The sequence below is a fragment of the Fringilla coelebs genome (genome assembly GCF_963513975.1).
Source record: "Fringilla coelebs genome assembly, chromosome: 1".
In the NCBI taxonomy this organism is placed as follows: Eukaryota; Metazoa; Chordata; class Aves; order Passeriformes; family Fringillidae; genus Fringilla; species Fringilla coelebs.
In genome coordinates, this window is record NC_140028.1 from 29702170 (window position 1) to 29715812 (window position 13643).

Sequence of the window (13643 nt, forward strand, 5' to 3'; positions counted from 1 at the left end):
TAGCCGGGCGGACAACATGTGCTGCCGGGAAGAGCCAATGGGGCTCCCGCCGCGCCCCAGCCCCTTCCCCGCCGAGCCCCCGCCCGGCGAGTCCCGCCCGCGGCGGCGGCGGCAAGAGCGGGCACGCCGCGGCACTGCCCGCCCTCCGCCCGCACACACGCTCACGCACACAGACAGAAACACAGACACACACATGTAGGCACACTCACACACTCGCACTCGCACAAATAGACACACACGCACACAGAAAACGCGCACTCGCGCTCTCGCACACACAGACTCTCAAGCCCTCGTTGCACCCCAGCACGGGAACGCCCAGGAACGGGGGGACACTGCCAGAGCTGTGCCGCCGAGTGGGGTTGTGGCCTCGACGCTCCTTCGAACACGAACTCCATCCGGCGTGCTCAGAGTCCAGCGTGCTGGGTGCCGGTACCCATGCGCTCCTAGCTGGACTCTGAATGCTAAAATATACTGTTTATTACACGTCATGTTTTTTTTTGAAGGCTAATTCAAAAAATCATCATATGGCACTGAGACAGAGCAATAAGGCATCTCCACCCCAAAGTAGCTTATTGGGTTTGATTGCCAGCTTTCCCAACAACTCCCACTGGTACCTCACATATTATTGAACTGCAGCAATCCATAGTTACTGTGAGCTGGGAACAGACCTTCTATATACACACAGTGGTCAGTTTAGCAAACAAAATCAATCAAAATACAGAATTAATGTGGGTGCTTGCAGTACTCAGGAAAAATCAAAGCCTGAGTGCAGCCTCATGTCTTAGCATAGGAAAAATGGAGATATGATATCTTGGTTTTAGTCCATCTTGAACTGCAATTCCTACTTCTTAAAGGAAAATGCTGCAGCTGCCACAACTGTACACTGGCACAGAAGTGGCATTACAAAATATACTGTCTCAACGGGCCCTGTGAGGTTTTGACCAATCTTTTGTCAAAAATCTCTCAGGTAAGTGATTTACTGTCATATTCTGTGAGGAAGCTGCTATTATTAAGTCACAAAAAAATAAAATCTTGATTCCAATGTACCCCCAAAATTTGTTTCCAACATCAGGGTTATGCCAATCGCTGCCTCTTTTGGCCTTGTAATGCACTGGATGAAAACCATAGCTACTTTCTCCTGTCTGGAAAAAGAGAAATGTGAAGTTACATCTGGTATCTCAAGGGTTTTTTTGAGTTACTACACTTCTCTGCTAGTACTTTCATGAAGCAGTTTGAGATGAAGGTATCAAAACCATCAAAACTAGAGAAGACAGCAAGGCAGGTTCTGTACTGCTTCCAGCATTTCACAATATGAGAAAGTGCCATAAAGCCAAATGTTTTGGAGCAAGGAGGACCTTCTCCTTTATACTTTGCTGTGATACAACTTCACACAGTAGCTAGAAGTTTCAAGACTTTGTAGAAAGTCAGATTTGTCATGCACAAAATAAACAGATAATGTTTGAACTGATATATTTTTTTAATTCCTCTAACTATCCTTCCCTACAGAGCTGTCTTTAATTACTTTCTTCTTGTCTGACTATATGCTTGCTTTTAATATGCAAACAACATTATAGCCTCTGCTCATAAGACAGCAAGTCACATCGCTTCTTTTTTGTGTTATTAAGGAAGTATATTGAAACACAGGACTTTCAACTTTTTTTTTATTTAATTTTGTGTGTGTCTTGTGTAAGAGATTTCAGAGTAAATGTTCAATTAGGGTGATGTTTACTGACTAATTCATGATAGTTGAATCACCATGCTGTCCATGCTGCAGTTCTTTGGTGGCTTACAGAAAAGGATAAATGAAAAGCCATTAGATTAGGGATCAAACAGAATCATCCTTCAGGAATTAGGAAGTCTTCAGTCTTGTAAAGCGGGGACAATTTCTAGAAATAGAAGTCTTGGCTTTACTCCACGTACACCAGCCAATAATTTTGGATCCACATTTCTGCAGTGCTGCCTGCAGATGGCTTACGATATGCAAATGGTAGTCAGGTATAAGTGCTGATAATGCAGCAGAAGATGTAAAATCCACTATTTCCATCTAGTGGTGAGACAGTATTCCTGGATCTGAAGTACCTGAAGATCCAGTTACCCACCTGTGCTCAACATTGCTACAGTTTTGAATCCTCCCACAAGTCATTTGGTCTGATTTATTCTCCTCACAGATTTTTCAGGTCTAGGCATGTAAATTCATACAAGACACAAGAAGAAAAGAGACTCTTATCTCTCTTTTCTGAAATGCAGATTGTTAGTATACAGTGAAAAAAATCTCACTCAATTCTTACAAAGTTCTAATGTTTTGCAAATTAATCAATCCACTAATATGGATTACTGGCTGTGGTATCATCGATGCCACATTTCAAAACTTCCTTGAAATAGAATAGTGCTGAAACTGTCCATGTAGCAAATAAAGTATCTATAGGGGCCAGAGATGTATCCTTCTGGGTAAGGCACAAGTACCCTGAGCTACAAAATATACATTGTTTTTTATCTCAACAGTACAGTATATATTTGCCAAATACAGCTCCTTCTTTGGAAGGCAAACTAAAATGTTCAGATATCCAGAGGTGCTTGACCCACAGGGATTCAATCCTGTAAATCTCAATTCCAGCCTGGTTTGAGGCTGACATCATAATCAGACCTTTCGTGTTTGTGTAGTCTCCTCTTTAGATATATGAAAAGAGAAGCAGCAAATACATGGTACCAATGGACAGCGCTGAATCCCTATGCCACATATTGTTTCAGTGTAGACAGAATAAATTCTCTGAAGTTTTGCTCATTTCCACAATGAACTATATATTGTCCAAGAAAAGGAGAATCAAATTTACAATGAGAAGTGTAAATTTTTCTGAGGAAATGAGCTGCACGGCAAGCACGTAGTCACATTTAGGAGCAACCACCACCTTGGCAGCTTGAACCTAACCAGGGTGAATGCTTTCCTGAGGTAAGTCAAACCCTTGCACCTTTTAGGATGGGAGGGTATTACAACTCTTCATTACCAAGTGCAAGGCAATGTGCACAGAGACCTTCATTCTACTCCTCGGGGCAGGCGCACGTCGTGCAGCGATGCTTCATCTGACGTGGGAGCTGTGGCCAGCAGTGTTTGAGGTTTCTCTTCACGTAGCCATAGATTCACCTCCTGCATGCAAGCTAAGCCATATTTTGTCTTTTGGAGTCACAATACCTGCTGCTTGGGCAGGGCAGAGCACCACCTCCTCGTCTGCAACATTTCACTAATCAGGTTCCATAGGAGGCGTAACTTTTTCCCTAGACCTTTACTGCCCATATGTTTAACTTGGAGGGAACCCAATCTGATAGAGCTACGCTCTACTGTGTAAGGGAGGATCTAATTTTCCTTCTAGAATACAGACATATTGTGTATATAGACCACCTTTTCTAAGTGGTAGTCTTCTTTAAGATAAGATAACCTCTTGAGAAAGCCTTAAAAAATTGTTAGGAAAACTGGACATTGCTGCCAAAATTTTACTCTTCAGCCTATCCCTAGCTGTGGAAAAAAGTTAAAGCAGTCTATGAATAATAGCTACTCACCCCCAAGGCATGGATGGGAAAAATTGCATAGGTAGCAGAGTTTTGTTTCTGTTTCCTTGTTGTACAAGTGTGGTTTTCCCTTCCCAGCCATGTCATCGCTGAGCAGGCATGATGAAACACGTGCTACAGTTGCCTACCTGGCCTAAAGAAGCTTTGCCACTCAAGAGATGTTTGCTTGGGCAATACTAGGCCAGGGATTATGAAGCAACAACGCATGAACCTGCAAGTTTTCCTTTGTATGTCAATATGCACAAGATCTCCCGGCCTATCAGCATTTCATTACTCTGAGTTGGAAGAGCTGGGCATAGTTTGTTTTATCAATGAGCCTTGTGCAATACATCTGGTTTTGAGTCAAAGCCATATTGCTCTCCAGCATGGAGCATGGGTCCAAAGAATCCTTGCTGTGGATCTGGAGACTGCTGCATCTGCCCTGAGCAGGCAGCAGTCAGGGCGGACAGGCTCACGTGTGCTGGTGCCACAGAGCATTACTGCATCACCCTAATGCAATTAGCGTGCTGGCAGCCCCAGCCCAGCTCCTGCACGTTGGCAGCAGCACGTTCAAAGCAAGGTTAAAGGGAAATGCTTCTAGGGCAAAGTTTACTGTGGCAATGGTGTCACAGCTCACCAATTGTAGCCTGCCACAGTGATGAGAGAGAAAGCTCCAGAAGCCTGCAGTGACTTGGAAGAGGACTCCAGGACTCATTTTCCTCATTCCTGACAAAAAATGATTGGATGTCAGATCCAGCCCAGGTCACAGTGACTGCAGATATGTGAGCTTGTACCAAATTTCAGAAGCTTTGTAAAGTCCTTTTTATTTAGCAGCAGTATCTACCCTGAACAGCAAACATCCACATATAAGAATAAAAATATTTTTATTCATCTTCAGAATTTTATAATCAGCATAGTCATTACAATGCTAAAAAAGATATTAGGGTGACTACAAATCTTCCATAGCTGTAGTTTTACCACTGGAAAAGCCTTTGATCCATGTAAAACAAAAGCTTATTAGGAGGGAATACCTGCTCACAGAAGAGACTTTCAGAAAACAAATACTCTGGTATGGCTTTTAGAAACATCAGATGTGCAAAAAAAGTAATCCCAAATGATGTCTCTGAAAATAAAGACAAATAAAACTTCAACTTTGTCCTTTCAGCGCAGTCTGGAACAATTAGGACATAAGGGAAAGGACAAGGAATGACAAAATTATTTGGAATAGGTAATGATAAAACAAATATTTCTAGCAATGATAAATAATTAGATTATGAAATTTGGAATCAATAAAGTACGGATGTTCCCACTGGATTTTAAAAGGGTATATAAAGCTTTAGCTTTTTTCCTTGATTGCATATCATAAGTAGAGTTCCATTACTGAGGATATTGATCAGGCACTGTGAAATGAACCTCAGGAAAAAAACATTTCATTTATAGCTATAACCATACTTCTCATTCTCAGGATATCACAAAGGAGAGCATCATAGTACAGAAATCTGAAGGGCAGAGCCTGACACTCACACTCTGCAGAGGAAGGGTCATTCTCAGTGTGATATGGATACCAACACCTTTCCCAAGAAAGCTGCAGAGGGGCTGCAATTGCTCCTCTTCCTGTTGGCCAAAATCATATAGTAGGGTGCTAGGAATATGTGTAGGCTGTCTACCTGGCCAGGGCTCCCAAAGGGTTTATCCTGGGGTGAAAAGGTGTAAAACACCTGAGGCACAGTTGATGGGGGTTCCTTTTTGCCAAACAGCACAAGCCTTCTCACACCTGCACACAGTGGGAGCAGAGAGGCTCTCTGGGCTGCTGCTCAGTGTATTAGCTTCCAGTTCTGACTCACCTTTCAAGACCTCCTTTTTCATGGACTGTAGAAGAACATTGGGGGAAACCCCTTTGAAAGCTAAAGCTAATTTTTACTATTAACACATTCCCATGGCCAACATGCTAAGTTTGCAAAGAGGGTTGACTAAATGACTTGTGTTCAAAAGTCTTCTAAGAAAATTCTTGCCTCTGGCATCTCAAGCTACCATGCAGGACAAGCAGGTATTTTCCAGCTTGCTCTTCTAGACTTGAAAAGTCTCATGCTATTTGGGATTACAACCCTGATTCCATCTCAAGATTTGATATTACATATTTAACAACCAGACCAGAGAAAATCTGTAAGGAAGTAGGAAATTACACTGCAGTTCTCTAATTTGTTCCTGTGCTTCTGCCAAAAGTTTTTGGTACTGACTGCCACTTTTTCTTTTATGTGCAATTTAACTTGATACTGATCTAGCTGTTTGAAGAAAAGAAGTAATCACCTGATCTTTAAATTTCTCATTCCCAGTAAATACTCTGAAATTCACTTGAGCAGTGGATTTTGAAGTCAAGTTCTATAAATTTTCATCTATAAAGATACTTTAAAAACTCCATGAAAATATTTTTCTTTTATTCATGCAGGTGACTTGAACCACTCAGATTCCCCAATATTGAAAAGACAATTCCATGCAAGAACTGTGTAAGAGAGGACAAACTTGCTGGCTTTGCATGCCAACCATATTATTTTTACAGTAAGGTTGGTCTTTGACTCTGTGATGAAAAAGGGTGGAGGGTTCAAAAGAAACAGAGGAGTAGTGCCTGAGTAAGGAAGCAACCTGCTGCTTTGCCTCCTACCTGTCCTCTGAGCTTCCTGCAGGGATTGTCAGTCTGAATTGTGAAAATCTGTCCACAAAGGATGTCTTTCCCAGTTTTGCTCCCATTGACCAAGCATTCCCTTCACAAACGTGCTTGTCCACTTTTCCAGCTATTTTGCCTTAAAAGAAATATTAATTCATGGAAACAAGTCAAACTCACCTCTTCCAGTGAAGCACAATGCAGAGATCTCCTTTGATGTGCTATTAACTTCTGCTATTAACACTGCCAGTAGGTAGGAGACCGCTTTTATTCAAACACACTTTCTAGGCTTGCCTTACCTCTGCTTTCAAGTACCAGTTTGGAATTTCAGGAGTCATGATCAAAACAGGTCAGCAGCTCCTTTGCCTTCACACCCCTAAGATCTGTCCCTGGGTGCATCTTTAGTTTTGTAAAATCCTGAGAAGACCAGCTCAGTGTAAAGACCATTTTTTGTTAAGTTAATCAGAGGCCAAATACCACCTCTAGCTGTTCATGCTGCTCCATCCCAGCAGTTACCAGCTTACAGAGCAAGGCTGAGTAGGAAGCAGAGGACATGGAGTGGTCTACCAGCAGCAGAGTACCTTGGCTGCTTGAAGCTGCTGCATGCTCTTGGCAAACAACAAAAAGGGCTCAGAAGAGAGACTCAGGCCTTCCAAGGGGAAAAGGGGAGCCTGGATGAGATCAAACAATGCCAGTAAGGAAAAAGACTATTAGGCCAGGAGATGGAGAAGACAGAGAAGTGCATCTGGAAGAGGCATCACTGATAGGCGATGTGTTGGTCTCAATGTGACTCCAAGACATTCAGTGGAAAGGCAGGGCCTGCATCCAGGGAAACTGGTTGCGCATGGAGTTGGTGAGGTGGGCAGTGAGCCAGCAATTCTTAAAACTGTAAGGAGTGTATACATGTGTAGGAGATACATTTGAAAACAAGCATCTTGAGAACTGTCAAACACAGTCCCAAGATACTCAACTTTTTAGGGGTTTTTCTGGCTTCTTTATACCACATAAACTCCTTGGTCATTTAAAATTCAAACAAGCAGAGGCAAAGAACTTGCAATGTTCTCTAGCACTGCTGCTCCTAGTTGGAATCTTTAATAAAAATACCATTATCTTTTTCTAAAAACAGTGCTGCAGATACTTAAAAAAGGAATACCTCAGGCAGGTTGTGTTATCTGAATGGCATATTCATCCATTTCAAGACTATTTTCCCTATGCACTGATAAGAATGTCTAAAAAACAGGTATTTGTACAATGAAACTATCTAAGATGATTCTAATAATTGCTAAATCTCCAGGCATTAGAGATTTAGCCATTTTAATGTCATCACCTGCTGTCAGGCATCCTGTGTGGCCATGGTATTTGCAAGTAGGCAATCCTAGTTTTTTAGGGTCTGTTCCAGTTCCTTTTATAGTTGGGCAAGCAAGCACCCACAGTTTTGGTGGGATACAATAATCAAGATTAGCGGGCTAAAAAATAACAACATGCAAAGTCAGACCAGACGCGCTTTGTTGTGCATGAGTGACCTTAATACCCTGTACATCCCCAGTGCTGGCCTGTGCATGTCAGGAGCTGTCAGAGCTTTGTTTCAGGCAATCAGCAGCAGGAGCTGGGAGTGCAGGAGCAGCTTGCAGCAAAGCTATCTAAATACTCAGGGAAGAAAGTCATTACAGATTATCTTTAACGTACTTGAAAAATAAATTCGTACCTTTATCTCCACGATACAGGGAGAGAAATTTTCTACATATTAGCATAATAATCATCAGAGGAGTGCCTTCTTGCTCATCTTGCTTGTTTATATCACTCCAGTATCTTGTAGTCTCGAAGATGCACATTTTAGCTTCATTTTTCTGTCCTGTAGGTTTTGCTTTACACGTTGCATATTAAAAACCCAGTCATTACTTCTTTCTCATGCACAGAACGTATCAGAACTTTATCACTGCGAACTGCAGCTCCCAGCACCCACAGCAAAAGCAGCACCAGCCTACACCTCATCCCCTGAATTGTTGGTGATCCCTCAAAAGCAAAACCAGCCTACACCTCATCCCCTGAATTGTTAGTGATCTCTCAATGGCAACATGGCCGGCCTTTGGCCTAACCTAAGCAGGAAGGTTGGACATACGTTTATACAGAGCAAGATACCTATCATGCTAGTAAAGTAAAAAAATAAACTGCCTTTGACAACAGAAGAGATTCATTTTGGTGATAAAAAACTAGCTAGGATCTTAATTTTTTTCCCTTTTCTATGCATAAATATAAGCCCCAATCTTGGGCCAAAATAAATACTATAGAAACATAATCATTATTAATAATTAATTATTAATTACTTAACTCCTGTTTGACTCTTTAAGCACTTATAGACAGCTATTTATGATGGATACAGGCAATTCAAATTAAAACACAAGTTTTGTACACAGATGTGCAGAAAGAAAGAAGAAAGAAAGAAAAAGAAAGAAAAAAACCCCCTCAAGAATCATTGATAAGTTACAGTAAGAGGGCTTTTGAGCATGTGAATATATGATTAACCAGAGGAACAATAATTGTGTGTAGGTCTTCCACTTGAACATTTCTCACTTTTCCTGCAAAGCTTTTTCAGATTAAGTCACGGCATATGATGTTATTCTAAACTGTGGGAAAAAACAAAACGAAACAACAAAATAACCTGTCCTTTGAACATTTTTATTTCAATATGGTCCTCTTCTATGGTAGTCCTCTAGCTTAAGATTTAAAATCCTCTCTGTTTCAGGTGTTCTCATAACCCCTCTGCTGTAACGGAGCTCAGTAGCCGGTTTAGCAGCAGCTCAGCACTCTAAAACCACTCTGAAAAGCTGGTGGCCTAATAAAATAAAAAAGGGTTCCAGCGCAGAGAAGGTATTTAGCCCTGACAAATTTATTCACATCTCTTGTTCCCATGTCCAGATTTCATTAAATTGTCTTATCTCACACTCTTCTGTTTGTTGCAAACACATGAGAAACACCCAATGTCTTTAGCACAGATCTCCTTCTCCAACACAGGACATCACCTTGACTTCAACATTCTAATGAAGAACTTGCAAAGAATTACCTTGACAGTGCTATTTAAAACCATCTTGCTTTCAGAATGGACAGTGTCCATTTAATAATCCTGGCAAAAGTAAAGTAAAACTAGTTTCAGATAAATCTGCTGCCAACTTTGGAAATACACGTACTAATTTTAAAGAAATCAGGCACCTGATTATAAAAAGGTAGAAGTAAAGTCTCTCATGAGTACCACATCTGCAATTCTCAAAACTGGAACTACATTTTTGTTATGAACAAAACTAATGCACATGAAACACACGTGGAGCTGACACTTTCACCTGCACAGCCTGAGGAGAGATCGACCCTTCCAAACCCACAGACCTTTGCAATAGAGATGAGGCACCTAAGCAGTTACTTTAATAAATAATAGCATTGGACATGGGACTATAAACACCAAATAAAGCTCTGCCTTTGATCTTTCCAAAATAGGTAATGAAATATCCCAAAAGTGAGTGACAAAACCACTACAAAACTGAACTTCAAAGATAGTCCTTTTCTCCAATTATCAAAAAAACTAACTTGAGCTAAACTTAGTTACTTTTATGCAGGATGAGTAAGTCTACTGTGTGCTGACAGTCCCATAACCTTGTTACTTTAATAGCTGAGCTAAATTTACATTTAGCAAATTTCCCACTTCCTTCAAAGAAAGAGGAGGAAAATGGTAGGGACTTAGCAACAGATGTACTATAAACAAAGTAGTACAAAAACCACTCTACATTTGCAGCCTGCAGTCCCTCACCTAAGTCAATACTTTTAGAAGTTTTCTTCAAATGTAATACATTTAATAACTTTCAAACAATAACAATAACCACTCTAAAAATGTTCTGCCTTACACTTACAGAAATATTGTAGGAAATAACATCCAAAGAGATCTGGCTTCATTGCAGTATTAATTTAATAGCTAATGTGCATTATTCACATTGAAATGCAAACACATGTGATATTAGTCCAACATGCAGCTGCTCAGATAGATGCATTCCTGCATCTTATGCCACTCTGAACCACTACTGTAAGAAGATCTGTTGATCTAGCATGTTCTCCTTCAAGGGAAGGCAGGGAACATTTAAAGTCTTTTGGCCATCTCTCGGATTTTGTTGCATAGGAAAAAGCCTTCTGTGCAGCCTGCTGTTTCTAACCCATGTTGATGCAAACACAGCTGGTTTTCCATTCTTCAGGGATTCTTCTTCTTGCTTTTCTGTTCTTCCTTAAGGTCTTTTGCATTACATCTGGATGCCAGTGCTGTTAACATTTCCCCTGTCGTCAAGTGGGCTCCCTTCATTATCAGTCGATCTCCATCAGCTACAAATGAAAAAAACCTTGAGAAGTCACAAAGTGACAACTACTCTGGTGTGCAGTTGTTTTACACATATAAATCCAACTACAGCTCACCTTGTCTGATTAGAAAGTGTTCCAGCTACCAAGGAACCTGACTATGCACCACTGCCAAACCAACATATCAAACTGCACACAATATGCATTTAATTTTTACTTCTGCACTGAATTATTGAAAAATCTGAAGCATTTGTCTAGGTATGCCTATCGTAAGAACACACTTGATAAGAATGGCTCATACTCTGCCCCCAAAGTCATCTCACAAAAGGCAAGTAAGGCATTGGAAGGCACAATTTCCACACATGGCTAAGCATTTTAGTAGCCAGTTGTCAGTGGTCCATTTAACGTGCTTCTTCAGCCAAAACAACAAACTGGTTCACACAATCCTGTGGTTATAATGTAAAAAAAAAATAGGAAGCACTAGGATTTCTAGAATTCTGAAAGAATTTATTTTAAAACAGGCAGGGAGCAGTAGAAGGTGAATATTACCCAAGTTAATTATTTTGCAAGATTTGCAAATACAAAACCGACAGCCAGACCCATACAGTGACATACCATGCCTGGCATCCACATTCCAGCCCCATTTTTGCCAACTACAAGGGCTACAAACACTTTGCTGGAGAAAAATCAACTTTTAAAATATGAAGAGTTTAGAGGTGTCTTGGCATTAATGAGATAAAGTGGTTTGGGTTTACACTGTGAAAAAACATAGAGCTTTACTACTTTAGTCTTAATACATCACAAGGATGAGAAAGCCAGAGGCATGGGGGAGAGAGAGAGACAAGCAAGGTTAACATTGAAATAGGTAGACTTTCCTGAGCAAAACAAAGACCATTCAAAACTTTTGACATTTCCACAAATTCACTAAAAATATGGAAGTTTAAACATAAGAGGGTAGCAGAAATCAATATTAATGAAAACTTTAATGGGCTACATGACATATTGGTCCATTACAGCACAGCAGGAAAGAAGATGCAGCCAGAGAAAAGGACAAAAGCAGATTAGAGCCATCTGTTCATAGCCTGGAATCTGGGACGCTTCCAGAACTGATGAAATCTCCACCACCAATTCCCTGCCTGCTCCCTATACCCTCAAAGGAAACCAAGAAATTTGTTGTACATAGCTGACCTCATTCTGCAGGTCCATCTGCACATGTAAGGCCTCACCCATCTGAGCAGTTCCTTCAGATTACAGTTACCCAGTTGCATAAGCAACTAAAGGTATTCAATCTTCTGTTCTCAAGACTGAGATGCCTCCATCACAAGTAACATTAAAAAATTATGGAAAGTAAACAGATTATTATATAAAAACAGCTACATTTACCTTCCTGGAATTGTACCTGACTGCACAGTCATATAAGTACATCACTACAGAAGCACACTCAGCTCCAATGTAGTCAATTGTTGGAGCTAAGATCCATTAGATCTAACAGGAGTAGAGACATATAAACACATTTATCTAGACATCAGGCTGTTAGTGACACCCTCTTTCTTTTTCCCTCCCAGCTGTTCAACATCCAGTTATGAACCCAAGGGAAAAAAAAATTGCAGTTAAAAAAAAAAATAGAATACAGTAACATTGTAACAACACAAACCCAGGGGTTTTTGTTTCTTTAAAAACAAGCTCCTTACCAAATGTAACATCTATAACTGGTTCAGATCCGTCATGTCTCACATCAGCAGTCACTTCACAGTTTGTATTAGTAGCTTGGACTTTTTTATGATAAATACTTTGGAGAAATTTTCTGAAAGCATATTAAAAATATAATAAGTATGTTGTAGACAGAAAGTAAACATACTTCTAAAATTAATTTGCACATCTCAATATTGCTGGGCAACAAAGTACAAACAAAATAGGATTTGTACTTAAGTTCAGACAGGTACTTCTTATGAGAGAATCACTCTTAAAATCCAAAAATCCAAATTCAGTATATATTCCTTATATATTAACATGTAAAAATGCATACCAAAGAACTTTGCAAAAGTGTATACACTTTGTTTCTTTTAGCTAGATTAATAGCAATAATAAAAAATAAACAGCAAAGGCATTTTCCTTTTTCTTTATGCAACATTTGCTTGCCAATGTTTTCTTGTTTGGGTTTGAGACAGCATTTATTTATATGACATCTTTGGTCTCCTGTAGATTTCTGAAATGCGTGACAGCTACTATAAGCTGCTATTCTGGCAGTTTAAAGATATTCTAAATTAAGCTGTGTTACTAAATTCATTTTAAAAGTAGGTGTGCCTGTAAAGTCATTGCAAACGGCATTTTGGAATTGTTTGGTGCAGAACCCACAATTGTTTGGAATTGTTTGCTCTCCAGAACACCGCTGGAGAAGCACAATCCGTCCAATCCCTCCATCGATGAATTACGGGGACAGAGGAGCCTCTGTGGCCCCGCCTGCCCTTTACCAGCACACGGAGCGGGCATCGACCCTCACTGCACATCAGCCACCGCGGGGCTGAGTTCTCTGCTGGAGCTGCAGACACCGGCAGAAGGGTGCGGGGCAGGGCACGGACCGCGGGGACAGCAGCACGGAATGACCCCGGGCGCCACGGCCCAGCGCCAGCGCCAGCGCCCGCCGGGAGCCGCGCGGAACCCGCGGCCCGGGAGGCCGCAGGAAGGGCGCACGGAGGGCGCCGGGGCGGCTACAGGGAGGGAGGGAGGCCGGACAGAGCGGGCCGGGGCCAGGGCCGCCCCCGGAGCCCCCTCACCTGGTGCTCTCCACGTTGGGCTCGAAGGGACAGAACCGGACCACGATACTCTTCACCGGCCGCAGCACCAGGCTCACCTTGGACGCCATGTTCTCCCCGCCCCTTACTACAGCTCCCAGCAGCCCCCGCGCAAGAGCGCTAGGCTGCGGCGGCCGCGCCGGCTCTCCCGAGGGCAGCTGGGAACTGTAGTCCGTGCGCGGCCGCCGGGGCTGGAGACCCGCGGGCGCGCTCCCTCCGCCGCTGCCGGCCCCACCAGGCTCGTTTGATGAGCCGAGCTCCTTCCTGTGACAGAGGATCATAGACTGGTTTGGGTTGGAAGAGAGTTTAATTTTTTTTTTTAA

The 13643-nt window shown here is 41.8% G+C and overlaps 1 protein-coding gene across 1 annotated transcript; it reads right to left on the bottom strand.

The window, feature by feature from the left end:
* Window positions 1-8748: 8748 nt before the first annotated feature.
* On the bottom strand, window positions 8749-13405 carry MRPL53 (mitochondrial ribosomal protein L53). The gene is made up of 3 exons (XM_084210116.1): window positions 13303-13405; window positions 12220-12332; window positions 8749-10555 (listed from the first exon to the last, which is right to left on the bottom strand). The coding sequence occupies exons 1-3, from the start codon at window positions 13389-13391 to the stop codon at window positions 10428-10430; spliced, it is 330 nt and encodes a 109-aa protein (XP_084066242.1). The 5' UTR covers window positions 13392-13405; the 3' UTR covers window positions 8749-10427.
* Between the last annotated feature and the right edge of the window lie 238 nt (window positions 13406-13643).

What these genes read in the sequence shown, in the direction of transcription:
- MRPL53 (XM_084210116.1), bottom strand. Translation starts at nt 13,391, where the DNA reads ATGGCGTCCAAGGTGAGCCTGGTGCTGCGGCCGGTGAAGAGTATCGTG. An exon ending in CCCAACGTGGAGAGCACCAG is followed by an intron (nt 12,333 to 13,302) that starts GTGAGGGGGCTC and finishes ATATGCTTTCAG; the next exon opens with AAAATTTCTCCAAAGTATTT. An exon ending in AGTTATAGATGTTACATTTG is followed by an intron (nt 10,556 to 12,219) that starts GTAAGGAGCTTG and finishes TTTCATTTGTAG; the next exon opens with CTGATGGAGATCGACTGATA.